Genomic DNA, 16459 nt, shown 5'->3' on the forward strand with positions numbered 1-16459 from the left:
ATGAGGAACCCGAGCCCAGGCCAGGGCATGGTAGCATGTCACAACACCATTTTGTGATGGCTCTCCTTGGGACAGCTTTTATGTCCTCCCAAGGCCTTTTCTCATGTTGATTTGCAGAAACCATCAGAAGACACTCAGGATATATACAAAAGCTGATGGCAGCTTAGCGAAGGAAGCACACACAGGGCACTGGGAACTTACCAGAATAGCTCTCTTATTTGACATTACACAAGACCTGTTGTGAATATAGGTCAGGAAGGCTTAGTGGCCAAGCAACTGCATTACCCCCATGGCATCTTTGACACGTATTTGGACAATTCCTCAATTTACTGTTCAGTACAGATTCCTTATTAGACTTTCATCCCCAGACATCTAACTGCTTTCTTCAATGTTTCAAAGGACTGTGAACATAACATGCTGCAAACTGACCTCATCAATCCTGTCCAACCTCTGCCTCACGCTCCCCCTTCCAGGCCCCTCCTGAGCACAGACTGCTCCACCCACCCTGCAGCAGCTCAGACCAGGAATCCTGACTCACTTTGGTTCTCTCCTGGCCACATCTAATCCATCATCACACCCTACAGATCTTACTGGCAGACAGATCTGTCCCTGTTTGGTTCAGTGGCCACCACCTTAGTTCTGACCATCACCTGTTCTCACCTGGATTTCTGAACCTCCTTGGTTCCATGTCTGCCCTGTCTAGTCCATTTTCCAAGTAGCTGCCAACATGATCTTTTCAAACACAAATACGATCTCATTGCTTCTCTGCTTAAAATCTGCTAATAGCATCTCACTGCACTTCTGGAGACCCTAGTTCCAAACCCTTAATGTGACTTTGAGGTCCTATGGATCTGTCCCTTGCTATTTCCAGGCCACACGGCTCTCTTTGGAGCCCTGGGGTCCCACCTGAGGGATTTGTTCAGTTCTTAGATAATACTAAACTCTTCTGTACATCAGAGCTTAGCACATACTTTCCCACTGCCTGCTTGCTCTTCCCCTGCTCTCACCTGTGAACCCTCATTTCTTCTTGTAACCATTAAATGTCAGTTATCCCCCAGTCTAACTTAAGGCCTCTCCTTGAGTCTCATATTTTTCCTTCCCTGTCCTTACCACAATTTTGTGGGGGACACACACACACACACACACACACACACACACACACCCCTACTTCATTTCCTGTGGGTAGAACTCTAGAAAAGTATATGCTAACTGAACAATTCTGCAGGGAACAGTACAATGTAGCTCCTATAGAGTTACCTGACATGAGACAATGGTGATAACTCTCCTCAACCTCATGAAATGTATTCACAGGGTGACAGTAGCATACCTACCTGATGTCTAGGACCATGTACTTTGGAGAAAATCAGGACTCAAATTCTCACTTCACCACTTCTCAGACTGGGTGACCTGGTTCAAGAGTCGCTTCAATTTTCTGTGCATCAGTTTTTTTATTCGAATAGGGACATTAGCAGCTCCTATGTCACAGGGTGTTGTAAGGATAAAATCAGAGTGCAAACAGAGTGTTTAGGGCATTGCTGACATGTAATCAGCACACAAGTGACAGTGATCACTGCTCTTGTTCACCCTGGCCTCATGTGGGACTAAGTATCCTGGGTCCCAGAACCAATTCTGGTAAGATGTGGGCAAAGTCTAAATTTTTGGAATAATCATTGGCCCAAAAGCCCCTTGAGGGCTGGGGCTGTCTGGGGTCTAGTACAATAGCTAGCAGAGAATAAATGTTCAATAAATGTGTATGCAAATACTCCATAAGCTGCCCTTAGAGGGCCTGGGAGGAGCCGTCATCCTACGCTGGAGACACCCATTACCTTTTTCTCTGCACTTGGGCAGTGTGGTTTCGGCCAGAGTCAACATGTTCAATATCCCCTTCTCAAGGGACAAAGAAGTCAATTCTTTTTCAACCTTTCCTTTTTAAGCCCAGGGCTTGAATAGGATAGGTTCCCTGGAGTCTAAGTAATATTTATTTCAATTATCTTTACTGTCACCGTACTTACAAGCGACCAGAAGCTATTTTAAGGATGAAGAAAGTCAAGTACTGGCAGTTCCTAACCCTGGTGCTGGGCTAACCCAGGAGACCAGCTGCCTCCCAGTACAACTGTTTCTCCCTGCAGAAACTGCTGAGCCATCATAATTTTGGCTTTTATTATGACGTGGAGAAGAAAACACAAGGGTGACTTATTTAAAGATTAAAATTGTGCCTACTTAATGGAGTAACTCTTTAAGCTGTTGGAAACTCAGCTTTCAAGCCCTTTGAACTCAGTTTTGCCTCCAGATTATTTAAGCCAACAGACAACCAAACTCCACCACAGATGGAGTTAAAAACCTGCTTGTATCACAGGAGGGATAATAGCAATGTGTATATGAGGGACCCAGTTTTTTCATTTTACTTCATTTTTAAAAGATTTATTTAACGAGAGAGAGAGAGAGAGAGAGAGAGAGAGAGAAAACGAACATGTGAGTAGAGGGAGGAGCAGAGGTAGAGAGAGAATCTCAAGCATCTCCCCACTAAGTGCAGAGCCCCATGTGGGGCTTGATCTCACAACCCTGAGACCATGACCTGAGATGAAATCAAGAGTCAAAGACTTAACCGACTGAGCCACTCAGGTGCCAGGACTGTTTTTTTAGCACAATACCTCAGAGCTGCTCTGTGTACCCACAGGGATTTTGCCCCAGGGTGAGTAATGAAGGAGTTCATACCTGTGTCTGTGTGATCACCAGAAAGTCTAAACCAAAGTTTCCTCATGCCAGGTGGACATCAGCGCCCATTTCTACCCTGTCAATTAGGTAGAGAACTGCTTTAACCGTCCCTTGTTTTTTCCTGAAAAGAGTTCAAGGTAACATTTACACCCTTCAGGATGTGTTCTGGAAAAGTGGAGTAGGCAGCCTTATTAGCACCAGCGTGTCAACCTTCTGGAAATGGAACATAATTTGCTCATGCCAAAAAGACTTTGGCAGCTAGCCCATTTGTCACTTTCAAGGATTACATTGTTAATCACTGAGTCCCAATACCTAGCCTGACACACGGTAGGTACTCAAAAGTCATTGAATGGGTGAATATGTATGTTAACATGCTATTACAATGTTAGATACATAGACTGTAGTCAACGATCCTTTAAAAAACATGAAGGGAAAGATTAGGTATTCAAACCTTACAACCCCAATTGGTATTTTGAAACGGCAAATAAAAACACACAGATGGTTCAAGTACAACCTTTGATACGGGTGCATGTGTGTGCACAGATATCCTCAAATATGTCCCCCCACATGCACCTAGATAACATCTACACAAGCAAACCACCATTCACACATTTGTTAATCGTGGCTTTGCTTATATAGTGCTTCTACTCAGAGGAGTAAACATTTGTGAGTCTTTTAAACTGCTGAAAGAGACATTTTTCAGTTCATTGTGTGAACAAATGTGATGAGCCCAAGTCCCTACTAAGAAATTCAAGCCTGGAGAACTGGATAAATAAATATAAATGAATTCATTTGACTGAGTGACATTTTCATTTAATTAAAGCAGAAAATCAGCTCTAAAACAAATGATTATCCCTGACAAAGAAGCAGAAACTGGTCCTTAATTAATAAATTTCTAATAGTTCTTTTGCGGGCTGAGCAGTCTGTAGTGGAGAAGTACACTGGGGAGAAAAGAGAGGATAGTAGAGAGGGAGAACCCAGAACATAATGCATGTTTAAACTTTTAGAAACAGAAAGAAAATTAGAAACCACTTATTTATGCTTGAATACATGTCAAATCCTGCTAGACCAAAAGTATTATAGTAAAACACTTTGTGTAACAAAACAAACATTCAAGACCCAGGAGAGGATTAAAAAAAACAAAAAACAAATCTAGGTCAATAAAATTTGTTGTTACTATTTCATCTCTTCTTCCTTCCATGGTGTCATCAAATGACAAAAGAAAAATACTTAGGAAGATAAATATCCAAATATATGTAGTTTACAGTAAACATGAACCAACTTGACCAACCAATGTGATAGAAATGGGATGAACTAAAACATATATTCAAATGCTTCTCATATATTTTCAGAATCACCATATCCTACCTTTATCAATGTTTAGAATTTAACAGTTTTTGATGCTAAACATCTGTGTTGTGGAAGTGGCCTTTCAGATGTATACCTAAAAGCCACATCACATCTTACATAGCAGATACTTGAAACCTTTGAGGTCACTGTTAATAATTTTCTGTGCATTCATTTATGTCGAATCAATTTCAATTAAATCAATAAAAATGGCAACTAGCAAAACTTCACATCATTGATCCAACAAGATTCAGACTACTCAGGGTATTTGGGGGCATCAGGAAACGCTAGGCTGGCATCTCTGCTTCATTATGTCAGTTGGGAAATGAGTTTCTTAGTATCCCAATATCTTGGGTAGGCAAAAAGGGCTTAGCAAAACCATCCACCTACCAAATCTAGCATCCCAAAATAATGGAAAATGGAGGATGGAGAGTGAAAACAATGTGTGATAAGGAAGATATTCAGAGAAATCTTGGGATGCCTCGGTGGCTCAGCAGTTGAGCATCTGCCTCTGGCCCAGGTGTGATCCTGGAGTCCCTCCTCGGGCTCCCTGCATGGAGCCTGCTTCTCCCTCTGCCCATGTCTCTGCCTCTCTCTGTGTCTCTCATGAATAAATAAAATCTTAAAAAAAAAAAAAAAAAAAGAGAAATCTTTTTATATGAGTAGTCTCGAGAATTTTTTTTTTTTTTTTTTTTTTTTTTTGAGAGAGAGAGAGAGAGAGAGCATGTGTGAGCAAGGTGCGGGAAGAGCAAAGGGAGAGGAAGACAGAATCTTAAGCAGGCTCCATGCCCAGCTCAGAGCCCAATGTAGAGATTGATCTAATGATCTGAGATTGTGACCTGAGCCAAAATTAAGATTTGGACTTTTAAACAACTGAGCCACCCAGTTTCCCCCTCAAGCATTAATTTTTTAAAAAAATTTTTTTATTTATTTATGATAGTCACAGAGAGAGAGAGAGAGGCAGAGACATAGGCAGAGGGAGAAGCAGGCTCCATGCACCGGGAGCCCGACGTGGGATTTGATCCCGGGTCTCCAGGATCATGCCCTGGGCCAAAGGGAGGCGCTAAACCGCTGCGCCACCCAGGGTTCCCAAGCATTAATTTTTTAAAAGTACATTGGTGTCTTACTATTCATATCAATGTGGATGGAACTTGAGGGTATAATGATAAGTGAAATAGTCAATCAGAAAATGACAATTATCATATGGTATCACTCATATGAGGAATATAAAAAACAGCACAGAGGATCATAGGGGAAGGCAGGGAAAATAGATTGAGAAGAAATCAGAGAGGGAGACAAACCATGAGAGATTCTTAACTATGGGAAAGAAACTGAAGGTTGATGGAGAGAGATGGGTCAGGGGATGTGGTAACTGGGTGCTGGGCATTAAAGAGGACACGTGATGTAATGAGCACTGGGTGTTATATACAACTGACTTCTATATCTGAAACTAATAATGTACTGTCTGTTGGCTAATTGAATTTTTAAAAATACACTGGCATCAAGAGTATTTTATAAAAGAAAAAATGTATCTTTGAGAAGGGAGACTTACCAGCAGGCAGGTAGGTCACCAGCAAAGAGCATTGGTTTTGGAGACAACTAGTTATCTTGCCCACTGTGATGGTTACTTTTATGTATCAACTTGACTAGGCTATGGGGTATCCACACAGTGAAACATTATTTTGAGCATGTTTATGATGGTGTTTTTGGATGAAATTAACATTTGAATAGGTAGCTGGAGTAAAGCAGATTGCTCTCTCTGATGTGGGTGGGCCTCATACAATCAGTCGAAGGTCTGAAAAGAAAAAAAAAAATCTGATCCCCATCAAGTTACAGAGGATCCTTTTTGCCTGTTTTGAGCTTGGGCATTGGTTTTTCCCTGCCTTTGGACTTGAACTGAAACACTGCCTCTTCCTGGGTTTTTGGTCTTCTGGTTTTCAAACTAGAACACCACTGGTTCTTTTGTGTCTTCAGCTTAGTGACAATAGATCCTGGGACTTCTCAGCCTCCATAATTTTGAGAGCCAATTCCTTATAAGTTTCTCTCTCTGCATATATATTATAATTAAAACATTAAGTATCTATCCCCTAATGGTTGTTTCTCTGGGGAACCCTGACTAATATTTGCACTTTTAAACTGTGGAAAGAGCACTGCTGCTCTCTGGGCCAAGTTTCTTTATCTAGAGAATGGGGCTCATGATATCCATCTTGCAAAATTATTGTGGGGGCTAATTATAGGATTCAAAATGCCAAATGTGCAAATTAGGTGCACCATCAATCTTAGCTCCAGACTTCCCTTTCATAATAAATTGAAGATTCAGTAACTTGTGCCTTTGTGTGGAAATAAAGACAGTATCTAATGCTGATGTTAGATATTAATGATTTTGAAACAGCTGCCAAACTTTACAAAACCTTAATGGTTTCAAATATTAATCTCCAAACTGCTTCTTGTAGAGTTGAAACACTTTTCTTTCTCTCCTTCGCCCTTCTATCTTTAGAGGAGGTCCTACCACAATAGCTTTATCATTTCCCCTGCCCTGCACAGGAAATAGTGGAGTCTCCATGTGAAGTACCTTCTTTATTGCCCTGGGGGATTGCCCAAGGAAACCTATTTCATTTTGCCTGGGGAAACGGGAGTGGAATTACAGTGGTGGTCTCCTGGGAACTATGGGGGCTGGGCCACTTTCATGGACTTTGAGGACACCTGCAAGGTTAGGTGAGAGCATAGGATGGGTTCCACCCCATTTTGGGCTTTAATATAAGATATTCTCATTCATCTCAAGGGCTGAAGCTTTCATCTGAGTTTACCAGGTTATGGCAGGCAAACTCATGAAGCCCAAGAGAGTCTTACGCCGTGAAGGGGCAGAGTGCCTGGTACACTGTGCATGTGGAATCTGTAGTGTTGGGCAGTGACAGTCAAGCTCTCATCTGCCTAAGCATCACGTAGAAAATACCAATGCCTGGGCTGGAGAGCCTCATTCCACAGGTCCAGGGGTCAGGTCCAGGAAGCTAGAATTGTGAAGAAGCACAAAGAAAATTCTGCTGCAGAGAGATAGCATGGATTTGGGGGAGGAGAATGTGATGCAGAGACATGAAAGATGACCCTTTACAATCCCCTTCTTCACCATGGGTTGCCTCGTCTCTTGAGTTGACTTCTCTCTACTCCCACTGGCCACCAGCCTCCTTCAGGCTATCCTCATCTTCTGCACAGATTAATACAAGAGCTTCCAAACTGCAGTCCTGCCTGCTGTTTTGTCCTTCTTCAGTGCAGCTGCTCTCCTTTTGTCACACAAAGCTCATCAGGGTGGTCTCTGGTTCAAACCCTTTATTCCTCCCTCCCCCCCCCCCCCAATCTCTGAATTCCTTAGGAGAGCAAGCACTGAGGGTGTTCACTTCACTCTGGCTCCTCCCTTATTCTTTCCCATCTCTCACATCCCACCACTGTCTCCCTCCCCCACCCACCTTCTAACTAAATGAGCCTTCCTTCTGGCCTTCCACATGTTCCTGGGATGCACCAAGTTCCTCCCTCAATGTTGGCCACAGAACAGGCAGTTCCCTCCAACTGAGACATTTTCTTTTCTTTTCTTTTCTTTTTTCTTTTTTCTTTTTTTTCTTTTCTTTTTTTTTTTTTTTTTAAAGATTTTATTTATTTACTCATGAGAGACACACAGAGAGAGGCAGAGACATAGGCAGAGGGAGAAGCAGGCTCCCTACGGGGAGCCCAATGCAGGACTTGATTCTAGGACCCCGAGATTACAACCCAAGCCGGGATTACAACCCAAACCGAAGGCAGATGCTTAACCACTGAGCCACCAAGGCATCCCTGGGACATTTTTCTTCCTCAGCCCCACCTGCTCCACTCCTCTGCTACATCTTCTGAGGGAGATTTTCCTGATCAGTCAGGGAAGTCCCTCTGCTTCCTCATGCCCGAAGCATAATTATCACCACCTTTCAGATCATTCACCACTGGTACAAAGATTATTTGTTAGAAGTGCCTTTGAAATGTGAAATCTATGTATCTGAGAACCATGTCTCTCTTGCTTACTGAATTTCACCAACACTCAGTAAAGGTCAGGCACTTAGTAAATATAGATTTTTTTTTCTTGTAAATAGGAGTTTTACAGCATAGTATATCTCTCTGAGGCTCCGATCATCTTGGCAATTTTATATTTGCTTGATGACAACATCAGAAATTAACATACCCTAACTTAATATCGGCTTCAGTTTAGAGGTCACTGCCTCTTGGAAACTTTCCTGACATATTCTTTCTGGTTTAGATACAATTCCTATTTGATCCTTGAATTCTATGTTTACTTCTGTTATATCTCTTTCATTTGACTTCCACATCAAGGATTGTTATATTCATCCCTGTATCCCTAACACACAGCATCAAGTGCTGGGTATGTGATAGGATCTCAGTAAATGTTTTCGGGATGAATTATTGAATGAGCAGCTGTGTAATTGCTACCAAGTAAAGCAATTAAAAAAAAAAAAAGGGATACTAGTAACAAAGGTGTTATTTCAGAGAAGGAGAGAACATTTTGACTCATTGCTGGGGGAAAAGGTTGGGGCAATCACAGTGTAGACTATGTACGCAATGCCTTCTGGAATTGGTAGGTAGAAACATGGATGCAAGGAGAATCTTGAATATTTACCCTGTGTAAAGATTTACTCCGTGCACTGAGAATTAGTGGCCCCAAAGAAAAAGGCCACAGAGAAAGTAGGTAATAAATAATACTAGGGGTCAATATTCTAAACTATACAGATGGTATATTTCTCTGTTTCTTCTAGAAAAGGCAAAGCAGCTCAGTGCATCCCTGAAAATGGCTTCAATTCTCTCACATCAAGTCCACACGCCATTGTCCTATTACAACTGCCTTTCTTTTTTTTTTTAATTTTTATTTATTTATTCATAGAGACAGAGAGAGAGAGAGAGAGAGAGAGAGAGAGAGAGAGAGAGAGAGAGGGGCAGAGACACAGGCAGAAGGAGAAGCAGGCACCATGCAGAGAACCCAACGTAGGACTCATCCAGGGTCTCCAGGATCACGCCCTGGGCTGCAGGTGGCGCTAAACCGCTGCGCCATCGGGGCTGCCCTACAACTGCCTTTCTAATGAGCCCATAGGAGATTCGAACCCAAATTGCAGGGTCTAGCCTTATCCTAAAGAAAGGAACACAGTGTTAGTTGTGGAAACATATGTCAGTACAGTATCAGTCACTCAGGGTCCTTCAAATTCACAAACCACAAGGTGAAATAAGAATGCAATCTCATGGCCATCTTGAATTGTCCAAACAAAAGACATCAAATATATTTTTAATTTCACTGAGGACATTTAAATGCAAAGAAGTCAACAGTAAAGAATTCTGAGGTTGGTGATTTCTGCAGAGGCAGACACGAAACATTTGGTGTCCCTAACAGTTGCTTCTCAGCATGGAAAAATGCCATTAAAAAGAGAGTTGTGCAGAAGTCAGAACAAGGATAACTCCTGATAGAACATGTCCATACTAAAAAAATATATAATGTGTGGATACCTCTCCTTTATGCTGGTTAGAGAACCATCAGGGCATTTTCTACTGTGAAGAATGCAGCAGATAAGAAGGGTCCATTTGAAGCCTCACTTCAAACATCTTCTTGAATGACCCAGCCATAATGGACTCCCACAATGAAAATGAAATTGCAGTGGGTGCTAACTAGGGTGTATGCAGCACAACGCTAACCCCTACTGACATACTGATGTGTGAGCTCAATAATCTCCCAGAGAAGTCTATATTTAGGCCTTTAAACATAAAACTATACTGAAGAGAATTTCTCTGAAGGCTCAAATGCTTGATAAAATTAGAACTATTCCTGGCTGCACCATTTGTATAATAGGGTATGGAGATTATGAAACCTGTTGGGGAAAAGCTCAAGAAGGTAGCAGATTGAGTAAATGTTTTTTGGAGGCAACTTAGAAGTGACATGTGGTTGGCAGCTCCAAATCAAGTAACACTGGATGAGGAAGTGGTAATGAAAGACCCCAATTATAGAAGAATTATCTCCACAAAGTCCTATAAGATTCCTGATCCAACATTCTCATCTACCATGAGCCACTGGGAAATTTATTGGACCTTAGGAGAAAAGGCTCAATTTATAGTTGCTTGATAGTATCCTTCAGAACATTTAAAACTGAAAAATACTAGGAAAAACAACTTAAGGAAGGGGTGGCTTCTATATTTAAGAGCCCTTGTAAAAGGAGTATATATTTAAGAGCCTTGCCATCACCTGTAATGGTCAAAATAATACAAAAAGATCACAACAAAATAAAAGAGGTCTTCTGCAATTTTGCTCATGGGTGATGCAAAGTGGCTCTGTAGCTACTCTTATTTTTTATTATGAATCCATAAAAAATTGATATTACATTTACTGTTTTGAGAAGATTGAGAATAGTAAAGAAGAGAAAAGGAAAGGAGAACAATTAAGTTTAAATCAGTAAAAAATAAGTGGAAGATCCACTCTCTGATAAGTACTATGCTAGGAGGTAGGAGAACAAAGGAAAATCAAAAGACAATGAGGTTGTCTATGTTCTACAGGGGAGACGGACAGACTTCTCGCTACCATGTCTTTGTATAGGCTCTTCCTTCTGCCTCATGCCAGCCCTTGGCCATCTGTGAAAACTTCTATCCTTCAAGATCTAGTTCATATATTATACTCTTAGCAAGTCTTCCTTTATCCCACTATTTCCAGGTGAGGCTAAGTTCCAGTTCTGTGGCATTATTATATATCTGTAAGGGCATACACATTCTATCCTCATTGCTAGATTGGGTGTTTCTGTCTATCCCTAATACCATAGAACCTGGTGCTCAGTGGATGGAAGAATAAATGGATACTAAATAGATAGTATGTAATGAATACATTATTAATATGAACAAAGTGCTTAATAATTAAGAAGAGAGAATGATTGGTTCTGCCTGAGAGATGAGGTAAGGCTTCTCAGAAGAGGCGATATCTCATCAAGACTAGGTCCTTTCATGAGTTTTATTATACCATATTCATAACAACTCTGTGAAATAGGTCTAATTCCCTTTTTTTACAACTGAAGAATCTTAATCTCTGACAAGTAACTTGCTCAAAGTTAATATATCTATGAAATGCCCAGAATGGCTTTCTCTGGAACGCTAAAAAGTTTGGATTTTATTCTGTAGGCAGCTGGGAGCCATCAAGTGTTTTAAGGAAGGATATAATGTCATCAGAAATATATTTAAATTAAGTCTGGCAATAGAAGTAGGAAGTTAATTAAAGGGGAATGAATGGGACAGGGCAGCGACCAGAGATCAAATAACTAGCAGGTTATTCTTATGGCCTGGGAAGGAGCTTAAGAGGAATGGTTTAACACAGTGGCTAACAGAGTCATGAGGCAGGGAAAGGCTGGAAACACATTTTACAAGCAAAATTCAGAAGATATGGTCACTGATTACATATGGGTGATGAGAGAGGAGGAGTAATCAGAGGTCAGGTGACTCAGCCTTCTATGTTAGGTAATGGAATGAGTAATGGCATTAACCTTGAGAAGAAACAGGGGGAAGAGTAGGCTGGGGAGATGGTGAGAAAGACAATGGAGTTGATTTGGAACATTTTAAATTTGAGATATCAGTGGAATATTCAGAGTTCATGACCTTTATGGAGATTAAAAATCTGAAGCTTCATTGAGGTCTAAGATGTATTTGAGAGTCACTATAAAAGAGGGGATGGTTAAAACACCCCTTAAACTATTTTTGTACATATTAAAACCAGTCTTTAACACTGTTTTTCTTCTTTTATTATCTTAAGAATATTGGCCTAGCAGTTTCTTCTGAAAATAATCATATAATTATGATACAACCCAGCAATTTTTAGATACTTATCCAATGAAATGAAAATTCATGTTCATACAAAACCAGCACATGAATGCATGTAGTAGTTTTATTAATATTTACAAAACTGTAAACAACCCAGATATCCCTCAACTGGAGAATGTGATATATTCAACTATGGGATATCCATGGAGTGGAATACTAATTAAATTAAATGAATGAACTAATTAAAATGAATGAACTGGTGATATACACCACAGCTCTGATAAGTCCCAGTGAATTACAGTAAGTGAAAAAAGTCAGATTCCACTTATGACATTCTAGAAAAGGCAAACTAAAGGGACAGAAAACACAGCAGTAGTTGCCAGAGGCTGACAACAAAGGGGCACCAGGGAGAGTATTTTCTGGATTTACAGAACTTTTATTTTATAGTTTGACTGTGGTGGTAGTTACACAAGTATATGTGTTTGTTAAAAGTTACAGAGTTGTACACTAAAAATGGTGAATTTTATTGTATGGAAATTAAACTTTCATTGCAAACAATAAGAAAAAAAGAACACTAATTTGGGAATTAGGAGAATAGGGATCTAGTTTCAGTTATGCCACTAACCAGCTGTGTAACCACGAACTATTATCTAATCCTCTTTGGGTCTTGGAACCCAAAACTGTAAAATGCAACTGGAAAAATTTTCTCAAAGAGTCTATTGCTATGTTCTACAAAGACTTCCTTCTTTAAGCAATGTGGTGGACCAGATGGCCTATTTCAGATCAGATGGCCTACTTCAGTTGCTGAAGTATCACTGTGGGGGTGACTGGACTAAAATACCCAATCTGTACACATGGTTCTGAAAAGTCTTCTTGGATTAGAAAGTAGTGTTTCTAATTTGTGTAATTCAAAAGATGAAGCTCTAGGAAAGTCCTCTGGTCATGCAATTCTTAACTAAAATTTGACACATATATTTGGACAATGTGGAAGAAGTCCTTCAAGAAACACTAATGTTTAATGAGCTATAAGTGGCCCTGGTAAACAATCATGGTCTTTTTTTCACTTTGTAGGCACTAATTAAAAAGGCATTTGGAGATGGTGGCATTTACTGCCTTCATCTGCTTTATCTGCCAGTTTGGATACTAGTGTCTACTGCCCAAAGTAACTCAACCCTCATAGTTGTGATTACATTTTTACACTATCCATGTATTTGTAGCCAAGGAAGACACTGAAAAGGACACGCAGGAGCGATATATATATATAGTGTTCCTGAGATGAGGGAAACATTTACAACTTCAAAAGGGAAGATACTGAGAATAAAAAATAATCTTGATAATGATGTTTAACGTTTACATTTTTGCCCCTGTAATACAAAAGTCCACAAATTATAGTCCACCAGCTATGTCTGTGAATAAAGTTTCATTGGTACACTGCTATAGCTCAATTCATTTTAGATTATCTGTGGTTGTTTTTACATGATGTGATAGTTGCCACAGATTGCCACAGATACTATATGGCCTTTATAAAGACTAAAATACATACATTTGGCCCTTTCAAAAAAAAAAAAAAAGTCTGCCAACCTATTTTCATAGAATATGCCATAAACTAGGCTATACAGTTTACAAATAAAATTTCATTTAACCATCACAGCACCACCATGAAATAGAATTATTATCCCATCTGACAGATTAGAGGTGGTGAAATGTAATGGATAAAAGTTTGCTGTTGAGTCAGACAGACCTGCACTATGCTCTTTATTAGCAGTCTGACTTCGGGTCTATTAAACTTTTTTTTTTTTACGGTTTTATTTATTTATTCATGAGAGACACACAGAGAGGCAAGAAACATAGGGAGAGGGAGAAGCAGGTTCCATGTAGGGAGCTGATGTGATACTCCATCTCAGGACCCTGGGATCACACCCTCAGCCCAAGCCAGACCCTCAACCACTGAGCCACCTAGGTATCCCTATTACTTAAATTCTTAATCTTCTGTTTCCCCATACGTAAGTTGGGGTTAACCACACCATTGATCATGGTAGGGTAACTATCAGGAGTTGATGTGACAATTAGTGCAGTGATTTGTGTATAGTAAAATTTAAAATTCATTACCCATCTGAGAAACAGTCAGCTTTCAGTATCCCTGGGGTTTTTTTCTTCCTACAAATACTGTCCATTACTAAAAAAGCTAAGGATGCCCCCTCAAATGCTTGGTTATGAATTAATTTGATATTTTGCACCACCGCTGTGTGTTACATAAGGAACCTTTCTCCTGTCTCTCATGAATCAAGGAGAGAACAATGATGTTTCCAGCTCTGTACTGCATTTCCCAAGATAACTGGAGGTGCCATAACATGGGAGAGTTTTCTGCAGAAATGAGCAAACTAGCAAGACCACCAAACTGACATCCTGGCCACTTCGTGGATAGGACACAGAAGACCAAAAGGCTGTATGGAGGAAGAAACCATCTCAGTGGTCTCCAAGGGAACATTTAAAGCAGGACCAGACATGGGTTATGTTTCTTGCAAATATCAGATAGTTACAGGGCCACTGTGAACAAAAGAAGGGAAATCAGAGGCCAGCATTTCAGCTGAAGGACAGTTCTGGCTTTAGATGATGAGCTGTTTTATAAATTTTTTGTCATGATTCATTGTTAGTGCCTATAAACTGATATGCTTGCTATGAATCCACCATGTACACTTTTAAAATACCTTATAGTTTTTGTCTCTGGGTCAGCATCCAGAAGGAGGAGAGTAAGAAAAAGCAGGGTAGAAACTTCACATTCTCTGTGTTCAGATGACCCACAGGAGCTCCCCCAGTCCTTTTGAGACCATCTTAGTCCAATTACTGTAATGGGGTTCCTGGCCAACTGTGTGAAAATGATTGGTACAGAATCAATAGCTTAAGACCAGTTTTAAAACAGCCATCAAAAAGTCACAAAAGTAGGCTTAGCTATTATTTCCTTTAGAAACATGTTCAGAGATTTCCAGAAGCTAAGTAGCATTCTAAAATCTTAGTTTGGACTTATTCGGCATATTATTTCTACTGATTAATATTTGCAGAGATGAGGAATCAAATATTCAATACCAAATCACGTATCACCCCCGTGGTGAATTTCCCTATGATCTATATGTTATGCCAGTCCATTACTTGGGTAGAATAACATTCCAATTTTTATTATAGCAAACCCAGACCCAAAATATTTTAAGCCTACCCCAGCTGCCTTTAGAACTTCTATTATCAGTCATAAAAACAACTTGTCAATTTTTTTTTGTTTCACTTTTTTAAAAAAAGAAACCATCGCTTCAACAAGGCTATAGATTTTCTAAAGTCGGCCTGGCATGAAATGAGTTTGAACATTAACATGTAAAGGACAAGCAATAAAAAAGGTAATATGAGCGCAGATAGAATATCCAAGAGCTAGTGAACGTGATATCTTCTAAAGGGAATGGAATGAAAGAATGCAAAATGCACAGCTCTTCAAAGCTAAAGGAAGTGACAACAACTGAATTGAAAAGGCTGAACTTAGCATTACCTTCCCAGAACACAAACATATATTTAGCTTAATAGACTTGAGTACTATCTCAGGAAAAATCTTATATATTATGCATCTAGGGCAATGAAAGCTGTAGAAAATGATTTTGCAAAGCAAACACACTGCAGGCTGACAGCAGCATGGGGGAAAAAAAGGAGTCTAAGGCACATGAGATGAGTTTAGGTCTCATTTTCTCCATAACCTCAGAAGAAGAAAACAAAAGAGCAGAGGAAACCTCAAGACACTAACCAGACCTGGTAGAGAATGATGCATGTGATCGAAGCTTTAAAAATGTGACATACTTTCTGGTTATAAAAATAATGTAGATTTAAACTAGAAAATTTGGAAAATATAAAGAAAATAATTAAAATCACCCACAATCCCGCCACCTAGAGAGAATCATTATCCGAATATTGGCACGTTCATTGGCATTCCTTTTTCTGTGTACATATAAAAATATGTTCTTTTTAAGAAATCTGGTTCATACTGTAAATATGGTCTTTTCCCCTCCACCCCCACTTCCTATTACTTCTTGAGTACTTTCCCCACATTGTCATATATTCCTTGAAGATTTAATTTTAATGACTGTGTTACATTGTATCTTATGAGTTAAAGCAGAATTATTTGTTTCTTTCCATATTGCTGAACCTCTAGGTTGTTCATAATTTTTCAGTTTTATAAATAGCACCAGGATGGACTTTCTTATAATAAATCTTTGAATCTCTATTTACTTCTTCAAAGAAACTAACAAGTATATCAGTATGTCAGATTCAAATTTAAATCACTCAGTGTATTTGTACCTATAAATTTACCACTGGAAGCCTCTGGAGACAAATGCAAATAATGCATATCAAATAAACACACTATTTTCATATCACTCGAAGTCTGTATTCATCCTTCTAGAGCAGTCATCTTTAGGCAGTACATCACTTTCTCTAGGCAAATGGTCTATTACTGGGTTATAATCTAAATGCAACATGAAACTTGGCTGACCCAGATTTCTCCAATATCAGTATGCACACAGTTACAATATTCAACAGATTGAAAAATACC

The 16459-nt window shown here is 39.7% G+C and overlaps 1 protein-coding gene across 8 annotated transcripts in view; it reads right to left on the reverse strand.

Annotated features, from left to right (window-relative positions):
- Positions 1-16459, reverse strand: part of SAMD12 (sterile alpha motif domain containing 12) — a 377648-nt gene that overhangs the window by 148411 nt on the left and 212778 nt on the right. For 2 of the 8 annotated variants that reach the window (XR_005368575.1, XR_005368574.1), the window contains exon 5: positions 14583-14740. The exons of 2 other annotated variants lie outside the window; for them this stretch is intronic. Coding sequence is in view for 1 of the 6 variants with exons in the window: in XM_038555389.1 (XP_038411317.1) it covers positions 7057-7070 (14 nt within the window). In the remaining 5 variants the exon portion in view is untranslated. Of the gene's footprint in view, positions 1-5614; positions 5858-5877; positions 7071-14582; positions 14741-16459 lie in introns of those variants that run through there. 4 more of the 8 variants (XR_005368578.1, XR_005368576.1, XR_005368573.1 and 1 more) reach the window with 4 other exon arrangements.

Source organism: Canis lupus, chromosome 13, assembly GCF_011100685.1.
Source record: "Canis lupus familiaris isolate Mischka breed German Shepherd chromosome 13, alternate assembly UU_Cfam_GSD_1.0, whole genome shotgun sequence".
Taxonomy (NCBI): Eukaryota; Metazoa; Chordata; class Mammalia; order Carnivora; family Canidae; genus Canis; species Canis lupus.